General features: G+C 42.5%; 1 protein-coding gene across 1 annotated transcript in view; it reads left to right on the top strand.

Annotated features, from left to right (window-relative positions):
* Positions 1–23,082, top strand: part of PRMT5 (protein arginine methyltransferase 5) — a 1,996,504-nt gene that overhangs the window by 927,710 nt on the left and 1,045,712 nt on the right. Inside the window, exon 4 of the mRNA XM_044058013.1 lies at positions 17,259–17,393. Coding sequence (XP_043913948.1) covers positions 17,259–17,393 — 135 coding nt within the window. The remainder of the gene's footprint in view (positions 1–17,258; positions 17,394–23,082) is intronic.

A 23,082-nucleotide genomic window follows, 5' to 3' on the forward strand; every position in this document is an offset into this window, starting at 1 on the left:
ACAGCTTCCAAACGCTGTAGACCCCTCCCACGGATCCGCTCTGACTACTGATTATCCAGCCCTGAAATGAGAGTCAGAGTGGAAAGTCCTCAAGTATTTTCTTGCTGCTTTTTTGTGGCTTAGAGGCTTCATAAAAACAGCAGCCGGTACTTCAGCTACAGTGCTAAAGGCCCTAGAGCCTTTTAAGCTTAGCCATTCATTCCCCAATTTCCCCAGTTGTCAGTGCCCACAGGCTAGAATGGCTTTGATAAATGCTTGTGCCTTAGCACACCTACAAACTACACCTGTCCGTAAGGGCCCCAAGTGACAAGCCAGGGTGATTTTTTTGCAATTTCCCATCCATTTGTCCATATTGTGTTTGAATGGGCTTAAGGAAGTGTTCTGTTTCACATGAATGGGGAGTCTGTTCCAGAGATGGGATAATCTCTGAGATACATACCTGTTCTTCAACATGTTTTGTTTATGTCAAAGATTAGGTTTAGAGCCTTATCACATAGTTCTAATGTTTGTTTTGTAAATGTGTAGCAGATTCATTTGGGCTGGATTGGAGAATGCCTTGTAGGTTAGGCATAGGTTGCTCCTCAGTACTCTGTAGGAGACGGAGCACAGGGACAGGGCTTTGAGGTGGTCCACATAGGACATATTATTTACACCCTGTATTCTTTTAGTGAGAAATCTCTGTGGTCGCTCCAGCTAATGCAGATGCCTGGTCAGGTTCATTCCGAAGAGTGCATTGTACTCTATTGGTCTAATGTGGGCCGAGTATAGTGGGACTATGATCTGCTTAGATCTGGATGCCATGCCCTTACTTATAAGTTGTCACATAGAAGAAGTTTCTCACTACCATGGATACTTGGTGATTAAAGTTCAGGTTACTATCAACCTGAGTTCCGAATTCTCTTACCACTGGGTCTACTCTTGGGGGACTATTACTAGTATTGTAATTTGCAGGGTTGGTCATCTTCCCAAAAGTTATGATTATGCATTTTTTACATTAAGTTTTAGGCCATGGTTCTGGCACCAGGTATTTGTCTGTGCCAAACCTTCCTGGAGGATATCTACATCTTTGGAGGATACAGGGATTGCACGCAGCTTGTCATCATCTGCATATTTGGTCAGCCACAGGCCCTCTACATTTACCTTGACTTCAGAGGAGTATATTCCAAACGGGGGAGGTCCCAGTACTGAGTCCAGTGGGACACCACTAGAAACAGGCCTCTTGGTGGAGGTCGATTCCCCCACCCTAACTTCATGTGTCCTATTTGTGAGCCATTTGGCTATCCATCGGGTGACACAGGAATTTATACCTAAATTTGTGAGTTTGTAATACCCAAATGAAGTTGCTGTGTCTTTTGGCTTTTCCCGGTTAGGGGTCGCCACAGCGGAACTCCGGTCCGCTAATGTTTGGTAGTGGATTTTATGTGCAGGGTTACCAGCCCTGACGCACAACCTTCAACGAAGGCACGCTCATTCACGCATGCCTCCACACAGAAGACGCTCTAGCTGAGAATCAAACGGGACAAAGTCTTGCTGTGAGGTGACAACGCTACCGCAGCACCACTACCACGGTAATATCAAATGAAGTATTGTGTCAAATGCCTTTGGTAGGTCAAGATAGGTGGTATGTACCATTTTGCTCTCATCCATAACTCGAGTGACCTTCACAAAGAAGTCCACCAAGCTTGGTAGGCATGACCTGCCCCTGATGAAATTGAACTGGGATGGGCCTTCCATAGAAGAGTAGTCAGACTTTTGTGGATCTGTAGTTCTTTGATTTTGTTGATGGTCTTCCTTTGAGTAGAGAAATGATGGAGTAGCTTGCAAAGTTTCTACCTGGTTATGTGTGAGATAGTTATGGGAATGAAGCCTGTCTGGAGACTCTGGTTGAATAGAAGTTGTAGTGGGCCTTAACAGGTCATGTTTCAAGATATTTAAGAGTCCTCCTGGGATATTGTCAGGACCCTTTGCAGTGTTTTTAGTTCTGTAGAGGAGAGGGCAGTGAGGACCTTTTCTTTAGTGATGGTTGGTGGAAAAATGGTAGCTGGTATTTCCTGAGGGAATTGGGAGGTAATGGGGGCTTGAATTGAAGCTAAATTTATTGGCCAGCAAATTTCCTATATTCCCTGCTTCAGTAAAGGAAGTTTCATTTGCATTTAGTTCAGCACATTGTTTTCTTTAAGGTTGTGTACATAATTTGAAACTTGACTTATGGGTTATCCTTAGCCTAGAGAGATATTTTTGCCTTGAGGTTGGATTGAGTGGACCTGATTAGTCCCCTGAGTTCCTTGTTATGACTGAAGGAGTTTCTTTGTCTTTTGGGCATAGTCCTTCCTATTTTTGGACAGGATCGTCTTTCTTTTGTTGTACAACCTATTTTTACTGGGGGTATACCCGGGGGGGGGGGCTTGTTTTTGGAGTTTGTCCTAAGTTTATTTCAATTTGGTATGTTGTCTCTCTGCAGTTATTTACATGCTTGTATAGGGTTTCTGGAAACGCTTCTGCATAGGTCACCTTGTTCTCAGAGTTTGGGAAGGTGGGCTTGAAATTTTTACTCTGCTTTCACTTAATAGGAGGTAGTTAACCTTGGAAAAGTTCTTAAAGCTTCTAAGGTTTACTGGGAGTTCTGCCTTTATATTTATTTCAAGGGTTACCACTTTGTGATTTGATATTATAAGTGAAGACATTACACGGGGGGGGGGGGTTGCAGCATTCCCTCATATTTATGAGTACTATGTCAAGGATATTTGCACCCTTTGTAGGGATGCACAATATCTGTTCCAATGTGTTTGTATTGACAAAATCCAGGGCTCTTTTGAGACTGCAGGTTAGTGGTTGTGTGTGTATCCCAGTTTATGGTAGGATAGTTGAAGTCACCCATGAATGTGGTGTTTGGCTGAATTGTGAGCGACTCCAGCACATTCAGTTATGTGGTATAGTTATCCTAGGTCATAGATGGGGACTTAAAGCTAACAAGGATATGGTATTGGACTTTACTTAAGATTAGTTGGACATTGAGTAGCTCACGCATGTCATATTGTTTGACCAGTTGTGACGTGTGCTTACTTTTTATGTAGATTGAAACACCTCCACTTCGTGTCCCTTCTTGTGTGGTAGCTGGTCTAAATGTGTGGAGGGCATTATAGCTTTGTACTGCTGGAGTACCTTCTATGGCTTGAAACCATGTTTCAGTAACTAAAGAAATGTCAGCTTTCTCCAGAGTGAGGAGTGCTTCCAGGGAGTGGAACATCTTGAGACTCCAAGCATTGTACAATAACACTTTTAATCTTAATACATCTTTAATGTATCTTGTGTAAAATTTACTGTGTTGGACGGTTTATCAGATTGGCATTGCCTAAAAAGGTACTATGGGGTGGATAATGTTTTGGCCAATATTTGAAAGCCAAATAGGGACAGATGTAGACCATCCCTAGCAAAACAGCATGGACTGTTCATAGGTGTGTACTAGGCTAATGGCCCTGGAGCCTTTACAAGCCTAGCCCATAGGATTACCCTGGCATCTTGCCACCCAGCCTTAGTTCCTAGTGTCTATGTCGAGTAGAGCCACTGGAGTGATCCCCAGGGTGAAATTTCTATTTCCCATCCACTCATCAAGATTTCTCTTGAAGAGGGCCAGTGAGGTGCTCTCCTTGATATATATGGGAAGTCTATTCCATAACATGGGCAGTCTCTGGGTTATTAACCTGTACTTCCAGCATGTTCTGTTGATTGTGGTAATGAGGTCGAGGTCTCTGGAGCGTGTGGTTGCAGAGGGATTGGTATTTCTTTAGATGTAGCATTTCTAACAGAGCAGGGTCAGACATGGCTTAGTAAGTCGAGTAAAGATTGCCTCTAAGTAGGCGATATGAGACTGAGAATAGTTGGAGTTTTTTGAGTCTGTCCATATAGGACAAATGTTTAAGGCCTGGGATCCTCTTTGTGAGGTACTTTTGTGGCCTCTCCAGTTGTTGAAGGTGTCTAGTGAGGTACATGCCAAATGGGGCATTGTACTCCATGATTGGCCTAATGAGGGAAGAGTAGAGGGAGACAATGACCTCTTTCTTCCTGGATGCAAAACCCTTAGTAATGAGATGTGCCACACTTTCTGACCACAGTGGCAACGTGGTGGTCAAAAGAGAAGTTGCTGTCAACCTGTGTTCCCATAACTCTTATAGTATCTTCTGTGTTGAGTGGACTACCATCAATGTGTTAATTCAAGGGAACCAGGTTTTTCCCAAAGGGGATGAAGACACATTTTTTGGCACTGAGCTTAATGCCATGGTTCTGATACCAGTCATTGGTTTCATTGAGGCCTTTCTGTAGGATGTCAGCATCACTTGGGGAGTTGATAGTAGCTCCCACCTTGCAATCATCTGTGAACTTTGCTAGATAGAGTCCCTTCGTGTTGGCTGGACTTCAGAGAGGTAGATACCAAACAGGAGATGACCCAGGACAGAGCCCTGTGGGATTCCACTCGTGACTGGTCAGCAGTCTGACTTGGAGTCAGCTACTTTCACACTGTGGGTTCTATCTGTGAGCCAGTTTGCAACCCACCTAGTGATTATAGGGGTTGATGGCTAGTTTAGTAAGTTTTTCTATGATTCCTGAGTGGGGAATGGCATCAAAGGCCTTGGCCAGATCATGGTAGGCTGTATGAACCACCTTACCTTCATCCACAGCTCTGGTGACCTGACTCAAAGAAGTCAACCAAGTTGAGCAGGCTTGATCTACCCTTCACAAAACCAAACTGTGTAGGATTCAGAGTTTGGAGATTCGCTATATCCTTGTTTATTAGGTCCATGATGATGCGTTCCATAGGTTTGCATATCAGAGTCTTCAGGCTAATGGGGTGATGGTTCCTGGGGTCTGTAGTCGCTCCTCTTTTGTGGAGAGGGATGACTGTAGCAGTGCGCCATTCGGTAGGGACAAAGCCTGCGGTGAGGCTGTGATTGAACAAGGTACACTGGTGAAGTGCCAGTTCACTCTAGTTCATGTAGAACACAGCCAGGGATACTGTCAGGTCCCATAGAAGCTGTATTCTTGGCCTTGGACAGTGGTGTTTTAACCTGTGCAGCAGTAAACTTTGCTTATATTTTACGAATGTTTATGTGTGGGGCAGAGAGGGAGCGCTTATGTTGACGCTGAAACAACTTGCCTGCCATTTTCCTGCCAGACTAGAATTTGCTTAAGGGGTACTTGCTTTTATGGAGTATGTACTTCAGTTCTCACTGAGACAACTTAATCACTCCCTTTTTTATGTCTGACTAATTTTTAGTTATAAGGAGCTCTATCATGATTTTAGTCTACAACTCCATTTTATGGGAAATGTACATCTTTTGTTCACAATGCGACAATTTATGTCCTGCAGATTAGTTTACTTCATGGAAGTTTTGTCACAGGGTAGTGGACTACTTCGGTATTACATGGTGACAACTTATCTGACATTTTTTTCTGTCAGACTTCACTTATATAAGGTTTCTGACAGTTTTAATGTACTGCTTGTACACTTACTGGGTATGTGTTGCAAGTGTTAATGAAGTGACAACTTGCCATTTGTTTTCAGACCAACTTTACTTTAAAGGGGTTTTGACATGATTTAGTTTACTGCTTGTGCACATGTTCTTCGTGTTTCACTGTTGCAGTCATTACATTTAGGTAATCTGCTGGCAGGTTGCCCTCAGTCGGCCTGAATAACAAAGTCTTGGGTCCTGCGTCGGTTGCTGTCTCCTCTTCCATGACGTCAGGGGTATAAAACATTCAGCCGAAGCCATTTTATTCAGTCTTTCTTGCCGTGCGGTGCCCGAAGCAGAAGCCGTTCGCAAGTGCCAGTTGGCAGACTCCTGAAATTTTCGCATTCGAGTTTCAGAACCGAAGTCTTCAACTAAAGTTAAGTACCCCGTTGGGGTAACTTTTTCTTGCTCCTTACCGATGTCAGTAAAAGTTAATAATTGCGTTATTTGTGGGAAGCAAATACTTCATAAGGATTTTCATTTGTACTGTATTCCTTGCCTCGGCCCAGATCATAATGTGCCTTGCTGTCTGTTTTGTGCTAGATTTAACCAACGCATTATTAAGCGTCTGTATATTTTTGCCTCAAAATATTTTGGATCCAGATTTAATTATCCTGAAATGTCGTCGGTTAGCAATCAGACTACCGGAGTTCACAAAAAATGCAAAGAAAAAGACAGAAGCAGACCCCAAAACAGATGAAGCTTCTCCTAAGCCAGTCGCCGGTTCGCCGGTACTCCAGTGAGGTGCTTTTGCAGCCCCTGATACCCGCTACTTTTGAGTTGCAGGCCTCTACGAAGACCCATGCGGAGTCTGGTTTGCCACGAGATTCGAGTATTGAACCCGCGGATGTCTCTCCCTTGGATGGGACTGGAGCCGCTGAGCAGGCCTCTGCTTCTGAGGGGTGTTTTCTGGCCTCAACATTTTTATATAAAACTGACGCCAGCTTCAAAAACATCTTCTAAGTCTAACAAACCAACGCATGAGCCACGTGCTCAGGCTCCTATGCCTAAAAACAGATGATCAAAATGTCTGAGGACATAATTACCTTGATCAGGGGTTCCCAACCCCCCCCCCCCCATGCTAAGAGGCCTAGGTAAGACACTGATTATAAATCTTCAGATCAGGTTTCTATTTCTTCTGATTCCTCTTCTGATCAGGAATTTTCTATACCACCCTATGAGGATTCTGATGCAGAAGAATCCATCCCATCTGTATCTCCTCCTGAGGGTTATTCTTTTGGAGAAACCTTGCATACTTTAAGGGAACATTTTCATTGGGAGAGTCAGGATTTCTCTGAATCAAAAAAGAGGCTTAGGGATTTCCTTCTTCCTCATCCTAGGCCTTTGGCTATACCTCCTGTATTGGACATAGTTGATGGTGTTTTTGGAATCAAGCATGGCTCCTGATTCCCTACCTCCAGCTCCTAGTAAGCCAAACAGATATTACAGGGTTCCTGACTCCCACAAATTTCTGTTCAAAAATCCTGCTGCTGATCCTGAAACTATCTCACAGGGTCCCAAAGGTGTAAAGGCCTCTACAGCCAAAAATCCTAAGGTTGCAGACGTATAAAAGAAGGTTTATACATCTGCAACCTTGGCAATTAGGACCTTAAACTACCAGTTTCATATGCTTAAATATCATCAGCATGTTATGGGCTTATTGAAACAGAAAATGATGTTGATTTCTGATTGTGTGGAAAATAAATAATTACAGGAATTATTGCATGCAGCAGAACAGGTTGGAAAGCATACTTTGCAATGTGGTTTTGATTCCTTGGTGGCCTCTTGCAGGGCTGCAGTTACTGGATCTGTGATTAGAAGGCATGCCTGGCTCAAGGAGCAAAATCTGCCTGATCATGTTAAAGCTAAATTGTTGGATGCCCCTTTACAGCATGATACTCTGTTTAGTAATAAGGCAGAAGAGATTTTAAAGAAAATGGAAGACAAAGTTAAATCAATGCAAACTGTAAAAGATTTCTTACAAGTGCAGCCATCCAGATTCAGTAGGCACTGGCCTACTAAAAATTGGTTCTTTCCTGTGTCCAACAGAGCCTCTCAAGGCAAATCCAGGCGCTCACAAGGCTTTAGATACCAATCACAGGGTTCTTACAGGTCAAAGCAATGGCGTGCCTCCACCTCCAAATCTGGAGGAAACAAAGCACAACCCTACAGTAAGCAGTCTCAGTGACTTCCCTCTACCATCACCAAGCACTTATCTTTTGGCAGCACTTCTTGCTCAAAATTGGCAGTTAATTACCCAGGACAAGTGGATATTAAACATAGTATCCCAGGGGTACAGATTTCATTTCCATACTTTGCCAATTCCAAACGGTTGGCCAGATCTGCCACAAAATCAATGGGCAGAGGCCCAGAAACAAGTTACATCCCTCATGGATATGGGGGCTATTCAACCAGTACCAGAACAGGAAAAAGGACAAGGTTTTTATTCAAGACTTTTCCTGGTACCGAGAAAAGACGATGCCTGGCGTCCAATACTGGACTTATCGATTTTGAATACTTTCCTGGACATTCCAAAATTCAAAATGCTGACTTTACAACAGCTACTGCCTATGCTGGGCAAGAATGCTTGGTTAGTGACTAGACTTAAGAGGCATACCTGCATATCTCAATAAGGGAATAGTGCAGAAGATACCTCTGCTTCAAGGCAGGTTTTATGCATTACCAATTCTCTGCACTGCCCTTTGTAAAGACCCTGGGCGCAGTAGATAAGCCAAAGTGCTTGGCACCAGTAATTGCATTTTGCAGACAAAGAAGCATACAAATCTATCCTTACTTGAACGACGGTCTCATTCAAGCAGAGAACAAGGACATTCTTCTTCAACATCTGACATTTGTAAAAAGGCTTCTAACATGCCTAGGGTACACAGTAAACAAAAATAAATCACAACTGGTACCCTCTCAAAAAATTACATTCCTGGATGCAAGCTTGAATACAACTGCTCAGATGGCTTACCTTACGCCAGGCAAACAAAGGGAACTGACTACACACTTCAAACAGATGGCAACAAAGACCCAGTTATCTGCAAGACAAATTCTGCAGGCTTTGGGGTTGATGGCATCCTGCATTCTACTAATTCCATATGCAAGACTGCATATGAGGAAACTTCAATGGTAACTAAAACGTTTATGGAGTCAACATTGTCACAGTCTGGAAACAATGATTCCTCTCATTCCCTGCCTACATCAGGAGTTTCTCTGGTGGGCAGAGACATGTCTCCAAAACAAGGGACTGGCATTCACTCTACCCCATGCCACCCAAACCCTAACTACAGACTCATCAGACTAGGCTTGGGGGGCCCACCTGGCGGGGAGATGCATTCTGGGCATATGGAGCCCAAAACAAATGCATCTGCATGTCAACCAGAAAGAGATGCTAGCTGTTCAGAATGCCCCGACAGCCTTCAAGGACTTACTTCATCTAGGACAACTACTGATAAAGACGGACAACACCACGGTTATGTGGTACATAAGCGGGGGGGGTACACATTCCTACCCCCTTTGCAGAATAGCCATGACATTGTGGGACACAGCCTTGACTTACCAAGTACATCTTCAAGCTCAATTCCTGCCAGGAAAACAAAATACTCTGGCAGACGACCTAAGCAGAAATCTTATGGACCCTCATGAGTGGAAACTGGATCCACAAGTCTTCAGCATGGTAACACAGAAATGGGGGAGCCCAGACATAGATCTATTTGCCTCTCCCCAAAATTATCAACTGGACAAATTCTGCACAAGGACTTATCACAGACAAGCATGGAAAGTGAATGCCCTATCCTTCAGTTGGAAAAACCTATCAGTCTACGCCTTTCCTCCTCTGCCTCTTCTCCCCAAGGTCTTACTAAAGGTCAGACAGGAAAAACCAAAAATGATCCTAATTGCTCCGGACTGGCCTCGCCAGCACTGGTACCCAATTCTAAGGAATATGTCTCAACTCCCTCCTTGGTACTTGCCTCAAATACCTTATCTACTGTCTCAGCAGAACAACCAAATTCTGCACACTCAGCTCCAAACTCTGAACCTGGCAGCATGGCTGATCATGTAATTATTCAAACAACACCTCTCAGTAAATCTGTTATGGATGTCATTTTGGAAGGCCTAGTACTAGAAAGTCTTATGCTGATAAATGGAAGAGATTCTGTGCTTGGAACCAAGCACAAAGAATGGACACAGCAAAATCAAATATCCCTCAGATTTTACTATACTTGACTGAGATGCTTGACCAAGGGCCTGTCTTTCTCTTTGATAAAAATCCATGCATTTGCCATCTCTGCTCATTACAACATGGAGCCTCCCGTCTTCTCTCATCCTGTGCTAAAACAGTATTTTAGAGGGGCCAAAAATTTAAGACCTCCCAGAAGATCACCAACTTCTGTATGGGACTTCATTTTTGTGCTGGAAAAACTCACCCTGCCTCCTTTTGAACCAGCAGCTACTGCGGATATAAAGTTTTTATCTTTTCCTTTTGACAATCACTTCAGCAAGAAGGGTTTCAGAACTACAGGCTCTTATGGCTGTGGAGCTTTTTATTACATTTTACCCGGACAGGGTGTCCCTCAGGACCAAACCTTCCTTTATGCTTAAGGTGGTATCCATTGTGGCTCTTAACCAAACTGTTCACCTGCCAACATTTTATCCAAAGCCACAGAACAAGGGGGAGTGGATTCTGCATTCATTGGATGTACACAGACAACTAAGATTCTACTTGAACAGGACCAAATCTCTAAGAAAGTCTGAGCAACTACTGGTGGCATTTGCTTCAGGATCAGAGGGGGGAAGGCTTATATCAAAGCAGACTATTTCTAAGTGGATAAGCCACTGCATTCGCTTCTGCTACTTGCATCATGGTAAACCTGTACCCAAGGGAATCGGGTCACATTTCATCAGAGCTGCCTCTACCTCAGCAGCCTTTCTCAGAGGAGTCCCAACCAAAGACATTCTAGAAGCTGCCACTTGGAGCTCTGTTCATACCTTCACAAAGCATTATCATTTGCCTCTCTTTCCTAATCCAGGCAGGCTTTGCCACTGCAGTTCTGCAGGGCCTTATAGCTGCTCCTAATGCTATTTAGTTCCATCCTCCCATCCATAGCTTTGGGATTCTACCCAAATGTAATGACTGCAACAGTGAAACACGAAGAACATAGTACAGTTGTGTACATGTACCATAAATTTAGATGTTCGAGTGTATTCAGTGTTGCTGTCCGGGTTACCCACCCGCCATCCCCCTTTCTTTACCTTTTCTTTCCTTCACTAAACTTTAAAGCCTTTGTGGTGTATTTGCTTTTAGTTGAAGGTAAAGTTTATGCTTCTAAAAGTGTATTTGTATATTGACTGTTTACTTGTATATATATATATATATATATATATTTTTGCTCCCCATTTGGTGGGCACCTGACATCTTGGGCAAGAAAAACTGAATAAAATGGCGTTGGCTGCATGTTTTATACCCCTGACATCATGGAAGAGGAGACAGCAACCGACGCAAGACCCAAGTCTTTGTTATTCAGGCCGACTGAGGGCAACCTGCCAGCAGATTGCCCAAATGTAATGACTGCAACACTTGAACATCTACATTTATGGTAAGTGTACACAACTGTACTTTATGTGGTACATAAACAAGCAGGCGGAACCCATTCTTATCCACTCTGCAGGTTAGCCATGACCCTGTGGAAATCGGCCTTTTGCAACCAAGTGCATCTACAAGCTCAATGCCTGCCAGGCAAACACAATTCACTGGCAGACGACTTAAGCAGAAATCTCCTAGACCCACACAAGTGGAAATTGGAACCAAACACCTTCAGCCTTCTAATCCAACAGTGGGGGACACCGGAGGTGGACCTCTTTGCCTCCCCCGAGAACCACCAGTTGAGCAAATTCTGAACCAGGAACCTTCACAACAGGGCCTGGAAGGTGGATGCTCTATCCTTCAAATGGGAAAACCTCTCAATTTATGCCTTCCCCTTTGCCCCCCCCTCTCAAAAGTACTACTCAAGGTCAAACAGGACAGGCCAAGGGGAATTCTTATTGCCCCAGACTGGCCACGCTAGCACTGGTACTCACTCTTACGCAGTCTGATAACAGTGCCACTCTCGCACCTTCACCAGACACCTTCCCTGCTGTCTCAGCAGGAGGGACAGATTTTGCATCCACAGTTGCAAACCCTAAACCTTGCAACCTGGCTTATCCTCGGAATACACCACCAGCAACCCTCGGCAAACAGGTGCTGGATATCCTTCTTGAGGCCAAGAAGGCCTAGTACTAGAAATCCTATGCTGAAAAGTGGAAAATATATTGTTCTTGGAATCGGTCTCAAGGAAAGGACACAGCAGTGCCCTCCTTACAAATCCTGGATTACCTAGCAGAGCTACTCCACAGAGGCCTGTCCTTCTCCTCCATTAAGATTCATGCCTCTGCCATCTTAGCTCATTATAATACTGAGCCACCTCTATTTTCTCACCCTCTCACCAAACAGTTCCTGAGCGCTGCTAACAACTTAAGGCCGTCTAGGAGAGCACCCACCCCTGCTTGGGACCTTAACTTTGTATTGGAAAAGATCATGCTGTCACCCTTTTGAACCTGATGCTTCAGCAGAGTTAAAATTCCTCTTGGAAAAAGGCCTTGCTTTTAGCCATAACGTCAACAAGAAGAGTGTCCGATTTACAGGCACTAATGGCTGTGGAACCCTTCATTATTTTCCATGCTGATAGGGTTTCCCTTAGGACTAACCCATCCTTTATGTCTAAGGTGGTGTCCATTGTGGCTTTAAACCAATCCATCCATTTACCATCCTTCTTCCCTAATCCTCAGAATAAAGGGGAAAGGATCCTGCACTCCTTGGATGTGCACAAGGCAGCTCAGGTTCTAATCAATCGACTTACCAGCCTTCTTCTGTAATCTTCACAATAAAGGGGAAAGGATCCTACACTCCTTGGAAGTGCACAGACAGCTCAGGTTCTACCTTGATAGGACTAAACCTTTCAGAAAATCTGACCAGCTGCTAGTCAGCTTTGCTACAGGGATAGAGGGCAAGGCCATTTCAAAGCAAACTATTTCCAAATGGATAGCACACTGCATCCATTTCTGCTACAAGCACCATAGAAAACCTACCCCACAGGGGATCAGAACACATTCCACTAGGGCTACTTCCATCTCTACAGCATTTCTCAGGGGAGTCCCTACCAGGGACATTCTGGAAGCTGCAACCTGGAGTTCTGTACACACCTTCACCAAGCATTACCACTTACCCATTTTTTTCTAAATCCAGAGCTGGATTTGCTACAGCAGTCTTACAAGGCCTCCTAGCCAGCCCTAAAACTTCTTGACTGCCTCCACCCTTCCTCAGCTTTGGGAATCAACCTGTGTGTGATGACTGCAACAGTGAAACACGAAGAACATAGTACAGTTGTGTACACTTACCATAAATGTAGATGTTTGAGTGTATGCACTGTTGCAGTTCTGGTTTCCCTCCCTCCAGCCCCCTGTTTTTTTCTATCCTTCTACCTTTCCTCTCTATGGCCATTTTTAATGGCAGTGGTATTTACTTTTTACTGGTGGTGTTCCACACCATATAGTAGCTTCCTATTTAGGTGGCTCCTGAAATTTGGGGCAAGAAAAACTGATGTAATGGCATCTGCTGCCTGTTTTATACCCCTGATGACCTGATGTCATGGAAGAAGCCAACAGCATCCGACGCAGAAATCCCAAGACTCTGGTATTTGGGCTGACTGAGGGCTACCTGCAGGCAGATAACCGGAGTGTGATGACTGCAACAGTGAATACACTCTAACATCTACATTTATGGTAAGTGTACACAACTGTGCTTTTCACTGATTGGGGGGGGGGCAGAGGAGTGAAGATGTTCTTCGTGTTTCACTGTTGCAGTCATTAAATTTGGGTAATCCTGCTGGCAGGTTGCCCTCAGTCGGCCTGAATTCCAAAGTCATGGGTCGGCTGCTGTCGCCCCTTCCCTGACGTCAGGTCGTCATGGGTATAAAAGATGCAGCCGACACCATTTTCTTTGGTCTTTCTTGCCGCACGGTGCCCGAAGTAGAAGCAGTTCGTAAGTGCCGGTCAGCCGACTTCTTGAGATTTTCGTGTTCGAGTTTCAGATCCGAAGTCTTTTATAAAGCTATGTACCCCGTTGGCGAAACATTTTTTCTTGCTCTAGATCGATGTCAGAAAAAGTTAATAATTGTATTTCTTGTGGGAAGCAAATACCTCATAAGGATTTTCATTCTTAATGTATTCCTTGCCTAGGCCCTGATCACAATGTTTCTGGTTGTCTGTTTTGTGCTAGATTTAACCAATGCACTATTGAGCTTCGGTATGATTTTGCTTTAAACTATTTTGGACACCGGTTTAATTATCCAGAAATGTCGTCGGATAGCCATCCAACTACCAGAGTTCACAAAAAGCACAAAGAAAAGGAAAGAGAGAGACAACTGAGGCCCAAAACCGACAACGAAGCTTCTCCTTAGCCAGTCGCCGGTCCTCATTGAGGCGCTTTTGCAGCCCCTGACTCCCGCTATTTTAGAGTCGCAGGCCGCTACTGATTCCCACGTGGAGTCGGCCATGCCGCTGGAAACTGAAGGTATTGGAGCCTTGGATATTATCCCTTCAGATGGGTCTGGGGCTGCTGAGCAGGCACCGGCTTCTGAGGGTGTATTCAGACCTAAACATCTTTACATCAAACCGACTTCAGCTTCAAAGGCAAAGACTAAAGCACCTTCCAAAGGAAAGAAACAAACTCAAGAACCATGTGGTCAGGCCTCTATGCCCAAAAAACAGATGCTCAAAATGGCCGAAGACTTGATTACCTTGATCAGGGTTTCCCATCCCCCTCCTGATAAGAGGCCTAGGCAAGAGACTGACTATGTATCTTCAGATCAGGTTTCCATTTCTTCTGATTCCTCTTCTGATCAGGAATATTCTCTTCCCCCCCATGAGGATTCTGATGCTGAAGAATCTATACCTTCAGCTTCTCCTCCAGAGGACTATTCTTTTGGGGAAACCTTACATACCATGAGGGAGCATTTCCACTGGGAGAACCAAGATTTTTCAGAATCGAAAAGGAGGCTCAGGGATTGCCTTTTACTACCTCAACACAAGCCATTAGCCATCCCACCTGTTAGACATTGTAGATGATGTGTTTTCGGAGTCTAGTCTTACCCCTGACTCCTTACCTCCAGCTCCTTTTAAGCCTGACAGATATTACAGGGTTCCTGACTCTCATAAATTCCTTTTTAAAAACCCTGCTGCAGACCCAGAAACTATTTCACAGGGTCCCAAAGGAGTTAAGGCTTCTGCTGCAAAAAACCCTACCCCCTCTGACGGACAGAGAATCTAGGGCACTGGATAGATGGGGGAAAAAAGGTTTACACATCTGCTACCTTGGCTATAAGGGTCTTAAACTGTCAGTTTCATATGCTCAGATATCAGCAACATGTCATGGCATTGCTTAAACAGAAAATGTTGTTAAACTCTGAATGTGCAGAAAACAAGGAAATGCAAGATTTATCGCATGCAGCAGAATAAGTTGAAAACCATACTTTACAATGTGGTTTTGATTCTTTACAGGCCTCCTGCAGGGCCACAGTTACAGGTTCTGTAATTAGGAGGCATGCTTGGTGAAAGGAACAAAATCTGCCTGATCATGTTAAAGTTAAATTATTAGATGCACCTTTACAGCATGATACTTTGTTTGGTGTTAAGGCAGAAGAGGTGTTAAAGAAAATGGAGGACAAAGCTAAATCTATGAAAACGCTCAAAGATTTTTTACAAGTAAAGCCACCTAGGTTTAGTAGACACTGGCCAACAAAGAATTGGTCCTTTCCTGTGTCAGACAGACCTCAAAGGGGCAGAACCAGACGCCCTAGAGGCATATCCCAGGCGCAAGGTTCATTCCCCTCAAAACAATGGGGGGCTTCTACCTCCAAAGCTGGAAAAGACAAATCACAACCATTCAGGAAACAGTCCCAATGACTTCCCCCTGCCTGCACCAAGCACTTATCTCCTGGCAGCACCCTTAGGGGGAAAATTAGCACTTTTTTCTCAAAATTGGCACATAACCCAGGACAAATGAGTCTTAAATGTCGTGTCACAAGGCTACAAGTTCCATTTCCATACCCTGCCAAAGACAAACGGCTGGCCAGATCTGCCAAAAAATCAATGGGCAGAGGCACTAAAACAAGTCTCATCCCTCATGGACATGGGGGGCCATTCAACTAGTACCAGAGTAAGAGCAGGGACAAGGATTTTACTCAAGACTGTTCTTGGTACCCAGAAAGGACAAGGCCTGGAGGCCAATACTGGACCTATCTATTTTGAACACATTCCTGGATATACCAAAATTCAAGAGGTTGACTTTGCAGCAGCTTCTGCCCATGCTGGGCAAGAATGCTTGGCTTGTAACTTTAGACCTAAAAGAGGCATACCTGCATGTCCCAGTCAGACAAATATGCAGAAGATACCTCAGATTCAAGGCTGGCTCAATGCATTCCCAATTCTCTGCACTGCCCTTTGGCTTATCTACTGCACCCAGGGTCTTTACAAAGCACCTGGCACCAGTAATTGCATTTTGCAGACAGAGGAATACAAATATATCCTTACTTGGACGACTGTCTAATTCAAGCAGAGAACAAGGACAATTTTCTACAGCATTTGGTGTTTGTGAAAAGACTTCTAACATGCTTAGGGTACACAGTCAACGAAAAGAAATCAAAACTAGTACCCTCTCAAGAGATAATATTCCTGGGTGCAGGCTTAAATACAACTGCCCAGATGGCTTATCTCACACCAGACAAACAAAGGCAACTGACTACCTATTTCAAAATGTTGGCAACAAAGGCCCAGTTATCTGCAAGAAAACTTGTGCAGGCTTTGGGCTTCATGGCATCCTGCATCCTACTAATTCCATATGCAAGACTGCATATGAGGAAACCTCAATGGTACCTAAAAAGTGTTTGGACTCAACATTGCCACAGCCTGGAAACTATGATTACTTTCATTCACTGCCTGCAACAGGAGTTTCGATGGTGGGCAAAGGCTTGTCACCAAAACAAGGGATAGCCATTCACATTACCCCCAGCCAGGCAAACACTAACAACGGATGCATCAGATTATGCCTGGGGGGCCCACATGGCAGGAAGATGCATTCAGGGCACATGGACCTCAAACCAAATGCATCTACACATCAATCAAAAAGAGATGCTAGCAGTTCAAAATGCCCTGACAGCCTTCAAGGACCTACTTCATCCAGGACAACTACTGATAGACAGACAACACCAAGGTCATGTGGTATATAAACAAGCAAGGGGGCACACATTCTTACCCCCTTTGCAGACTAGCCATGACTTTGTGGGACACAGCATTGACTTACCAAGTACATTGCAGGCACAATTCTGCCAGGAAGGAAAAATACTCTGGCAGACGAACTAGGCAGAAACCTCATGGATCCCCACGAGTGGCACCTGGATCCACAAGTCTTCAGCATGTTAACAAGGAAATGGGGATGTCCGGACATAGTTTTACAATTCTCTGTTCTAGAATCACAACTGAAAGTTCTGATCTTCTGAAAAATTATCAGATCTAGCAGTTCTGATAAGAGTCTGCCCTATTACTATGGGTGTCAGATAGCAAAATGTTTAACCTTATGATCTGTATTTTGTTTCTTTTTTATTTTTATGAGGTCATACTGAGCTAACTTTTAACTCTCTGGTTTGTTTTTATTAGGCACTGAATCAAGAACTGAATTTTACAGCATATTTAGGATTACCTGCATTTCTCATCCCACTGACACAAGCCGATAACAGTAACCTTGCTAGACTCCTGACTAACCACATATTTACCGGACACAACTCCTCTATGGTAAGGGTAGACTGCTATGTTATATGAAGCTTGTTATCTGCATTTAATAGGGTTTTAGTGTTTGATTTTACATATTGTGTACTGGGAATGTGCATACTGGGAGCATAATATACAGCAAATATTTATACACACTAATTTACATATGTTCATCTGTTTCTCTTACTTAATTGTTGACTGGTATAGTGGACTGCTCCAGAAGGACCTATTTCAGCTACTCTCATGGAGTTTGAACATATAAATAGTACACTCGGGTGGATTTTACGTAAAATTCAGCATGTGTCAGTAGCAAACCATGTAAGCATGTCTCTTGAATCAGGAAATACAAGTAAACACCATTTCTGTGGTATTTTTGTACTGTTCCCCCATCAGAAAATAGTTCGACTAACACTAAGTACAGGTTTAAGACAATGTTATTGAGCCAAAAATTCAATGTTTTGTATTACTGATGATTACTGCTACTTTTCATTGGATCTCTTCCCAGAAAACAGTTTTGAATCTTCACTGGTCTGTTGGATGTTGACTGTTGAGTACCAGTGAGCATGCCCAAGTTAAAAAATTAAGTGGTTATATGGACTTTTTGTTAGACACTGTTTATTGATTCATAAATTGAACTACAGAAAATGTAATGTATATTAAAACTTGGAGAGTACTTCTCCTCATTTATAGGTACCTGTTCGTGTGTGCACCTAAGCTTTTGTGTTGGTTCTTTTTGGTGTGTGTGTGTGTGTGTGTGTGTGTGTGTGTGTGTGTGTGTGTGTATTATGTATTTGTGTGTGTGTGTTTTCAGTGAAAACTATAGGCACAGAGCTAGTGTCTCATAGCTAGATTTTGGCAGTTTTTTCTTCTTTTGTAGAGAGTCAAGCCTGTTTTTTTTTTTTTTCCCTTATTTCTTTATCTGTTTACTTGTCCCGTGGTCTTTCTTTTGCTGTGCTGTGTTCACGCTCTGTTGAAATATTTACCTGTGAATGTAAGTGGGTATCTAAGCTTTCTCGGCAGATAATTACCCCTTCAAGGACCTTTCTTTATTTTTTCAGTAGAAGTTGTGGGAAGTTTTTCTCTTGTGTCTAGCAGAAGGGGGAAATGCATGTGTGGTGACAGATCCCATGCAAGGATCCCACATCCCCCTTTTCTTCTTTTTGGAGGAGTAACATTATGTCCATTCATGTGATATGTCTGGTCTTTACCACAAAGACGCTTCATAATCAGCACTATAGTTTTAACCTTTGTATGGAAAACGGACATCTTAAAGCCCTTGCTCAGTCTTCCATGGCCACTGACTCTTCCTCTAAGGATGTCTCCCTTTAGGCAAAGAGGAAGTAGAAAACTGTGGAAGTCTGTACTGAAGGAACACCTCCTTTGACCTCACTTTTCCAGTATAGGATTGATGAATCCATTATGGCCATCATGGAGCCCACAGACCATCAGTCCAGTTTTCCCAACCCCACTGGTAGTATTCTGTGGGAAACTGCTGTAGGCCAGGAGTCCAGACAAGTCCACTAATACAAGACATCGGGCACTTACAGAGAAGGGAGAACACAGTTTTATTTTGTCTGAAGGGTCAGACAGAACACCTTAGGGTCCTGGTAAGGCGAGGGTATAGCAGGTTTCCTCATGGAAGTCCAGATTTTCAGTGCATCTAAAGCAGTTAATCTAGGTACTTTTAATTAAAACTCTCCCCAAAATCAAGCATCTCCCCCTTTCCTTGCCAATCAATATAAAGGGATTTTGAGATGAATGGTACAGTTTTGCTAAAGGGCTTTTCATTCTCTACAATATTCATCTTCAGTTTTCTCTTATTCAAAGAGGAAAAGGCTCCCCTCTGTTTTTTTTTCAGTGGAAGAGTTACTTTCATACTTGGAAAAAGAAGGGTTGATTATACGTCTCAAGTCTCCTCTCCATTTCCACTGGAGTGGAGGAAAATATGTCTCATGTTTCTCCTTTTGAGAAGATTTCATTTCGTCACTGTTTCCAAAATGAAAACCCTATTTAAATGGGAAGGAAGAGAGATTTCAGAAACTCGGAAGAAGTATTATGACTTTAATGTTTACTTCACCAAACCTCTGGTAATACCACCTTCTCTTCGGAAAATGCTTTCAATTCTGCTTGGACATCTGATGATCAGCTCCCTTTGCCCAGGACAATTGTCTCTCCAGAAATCCTCTGGCAGATCCTGCTTGTCATGTCCATGGATAAGGCTGGAGCTTCCAAAACTTTGGCTTATTCCAACCTTGTTCCAGTAGAGGATGCTAACAGTTCAGTTTGATAGATGTGGCAAAAAAGTCTGTAATTCCCTCAACCCTGTCCTTCAGGGGTATAAATTGCCAGGCCTACTTGACCAAATATCTCCTTGATATGTTTTCAGACATATAGAAATTAATTTTTAAAATGCTTTCTTCTAATTAAAAATCTACTCTAAATAACATGTTTTCATCTGCATCTTGGGTAACAAAGCATACCATAAAATGTTCTTCTTATTTAGTTGATTCAGTTTCTAGAACTGCAGCCATGTGTTCTGTTGTGCGTAGATAGGCAGGAATTAATGAGTCTCGGTGCCCTCTTAGAGAAGGATGTCCTTTTTTAGTAGCACCTCTTTTGAGGCCTTAAATAGAAGAGGGCAAGTTAATGCAGGGAGTGAAAACAGCTTTTTGTGTTGCCAGTCTCTACATACAGCAGAAACCATTCTGCTAGCCATGGGTATTCTTCATTAAACCTTTTAAGCCAGAACAATAGAAATCTGGAAAGCGACAATATAAAAAGAAATGGCAAGGGGATTCCAAGAAAAATGAAAATGGTACCCTCCAGGGATCTTCCCAGTCGTGTGCATGACTGTCTAAGCACTTCTTCCCCTGCTCCCCTTCCCACCTTGGTCAACTCCTCAAAACAGCAGGTATTCTGTCTCTTTCCCAGCCTTTTGGAAACCAATCACAGATGTTTGGGTACTATAAATAATTAATTGGGAGTACAAATGGCAGTAGCAATCTATTTCTCCAAAATCAGGGATCGCCCTTCGTTCAAAAAAAAAAAATCAGTCGCACATTTTTCCTTAATTTCTATTAGAAATACTAGTACAATGTGTAGTAGAGCCTATTCACTGTTCTCAGCTGTGAAAGGGAATTGATTCTAGGATTTTTCTGGTACCTATTAAAGAAAACACTTTGTGTCCACTATCGTATCTTTTAGTTCTCAATTCCTTTTTAAAAATTCAGTGTTTTAACCTAAGAGTTCTGTCTTTTTCTTCTCTCCAAGTCTTTTTAGCAACACTAGATTTCAGGGATGCATACCGTCCTATTGTAATTCACAAAGACTGCAGACATTATGAATTTTTGATTGAATTATGTTTCCATTTTACATCCTTTCCCTTTAGACTGTTTACACCCCAAGAGTGTTTACAAAGTGCCTAGCTCCAGTACTGTCCTTGTGCAGACTTCATATATCTGGACCATTGCCTCATCTTATCAGATTCTGTTCGTTACCCAGGGTTCATTTTTCTTTGCCCTAAACCTCTTTCAAAACCTAGGTTTCAATCCAAACCTGGGAAAATCTGTAATTCCCTCTCACAGGCTAACATTTGTGGTATATCTTCTGGGCTTTTCTCTCACAATGTTCTTTCTCCCTCCAGAAAAGGTTTCATTCTACCATCTTCAGATTTTAGATCTGGCTCAGTTTCTCAGAATTCTGGACTGTACAGCTTGAACTTCATTAATGGTCCCTCTAGCCAGACTTCAAATGGGAAAGATTCAGTGATTACTGAAGTCCATTTGGACATGATACTGAAATTCTGTTTACTTCCCTGTGACATTTCTGGTCTTTACCAAGAAAGAACCCTTACGGTGGGCAAATCAAATTAATCTGAATCCAATACTCACCCTAAAATCTATTAATTTAATAATAGCGCACAAAATAATGTACATCTTCAAATATTGAAGTTTTACCCCCTCCCCCAATAAGAACAAGTGTTTCAAACTGCCACATGTACAAAACCTTTCTTTTAGGTGTATCTGTGCTAAGACGCATGGTACAGCCTCTACTTCTAGTAAATCCTGTCTGGCTTGCTCTTTTTTCTTTAGAGCTCTCTCATCTGGGAAAACACTTGAATGCTTTCAGAATATATTTTCTACAAGCCATTTCTCTTTATCAGATCGTCTCCTAGAGACATGAGAACCAGGCACAAAACTGACAAGTTTACATTTGCTTACTAGAAAAGAATCTTTATAATACTCAATATTCTTTTTCATTTACTTGCTTTCTCGTAAAACCTGTTACTAGATTAAGCTAAGGGCCTTAAGCTAGACATTCCATTATGCAAAAATGAGAAAGTACACTATTTTTTATGTTGTCATGCTCTTTTAACAGGATTTCTCTCTCTCTCTTACATTGCAGGAGAAAGAAAGAAGGGAGAAAAAGAAAAAAAAAAAAAAAAAAAAAAAACAACAGGAGTACCTATTTACGTTAGTATCCCCATTACTCTTAAAAATAACTGAGGAAACTTTATAGCATGCAAAGAAAATCATTCACTATTAAAACAGTGCCATTAAGAAAATTTTGTTTTACTTCGTTAACTTTCTCCCTTCTCTTCCCCACTCCTGAGTATTATTTCTGAATATTAATGACATGAAGTAGGCCATATGCTTTAGAGTTCCCTACAAGTTTAACAGTCCAGAAAAGTACAGTATTTCCAGATTTTCTTCTTCTGTCGTGTTTCACCATATAATTATTGCTTTGTAATCCCACATTGTCAGTTTCCAAGTTACTGGTTTTATTCCCATTCATCTCCATCTCCCAAATCCTGTCTCTGCTTCATTTCCAACATACTATTCGATTCTTCTAGTTGGCTATTGTGCTTTTTTCCTTTTCTCAAGCATTTTCCATTAAAACATTGGAAAAGGTTTCACTGGCACAGCCTCTCTGTGGTCTTTATTATTAGAAGAATAAGAAAAGAACAAGAAGCAGAATCTACTTGTGTTTCACAGCTTACTTTTTGTTGGAAAAACTTTTGTATTTCTTCCTTATGTACTTCATCAAAAAAATGATTTTGTCCCTTCAGGGAAAAAATTTTGAAGACTGCAAGATACTGCAGTTTGAATCTCTCACCTGCTTCTCAACATTCCGTGAATAATGGAATAAATTTACTCTTCTGCCTGGTGTACAACGAGTAGTAATTCTCCACCAGCACTCTGCTGTCTCCCACTTTTAGTATTTTGTCCTTCTGCTAGAGTTGTATCAGTCAGCTCCTCCTTGCTGGTAAGATTGCATCTTTACTATCAAAGGTCTAGGTTGCTTTCTCATAGCCGGGTTTGGAGCATACACATTATGTGCACTTTCAGTTAACAGTTCCTGTTGTGAAATGCCAGTCTAGTTGCTTATTTATGCTTCATAAAATGAATACAGTATGTTCCTTCCAGCTCCTCTGGTACAGCAGAAAATCTCAGGTTTTCCTTATGTGCTCTATCCTCTAATTATATTATTTTTTGAAACCTCTCTTTTTGTGCAGCCTCATATTCAACCAGCCTTTTCTTCATTTTGAACTCTGAGTTTTGCAGTTTTATCACCTTATCTGAATATCTGTTTAAAGCTTCTTCCATTTTTCCAGGCTTTTATTATTTGAGTTGATATACTCCATCAGTGTTTTGTTTAATTTAATCCGATCTATGTGCAGTTGCCTTTTACTTTCCTCTAGGTTACTGGAAGT

The sequence above is a fragment of the Protopterus annectens genome, chromosome 16.part0 (genome assembly GCF_019279795.1).
Source record: "Protopterus annectens isolate FY-2018-M chromosome 16.part0, PAN1.0, whole genome shotgun sequence".
NCBI lineage: Eukaryota > Metazoa > Chordata > Ceratodontiformes > Protopteridae > Protopterus > Protopterus annectens.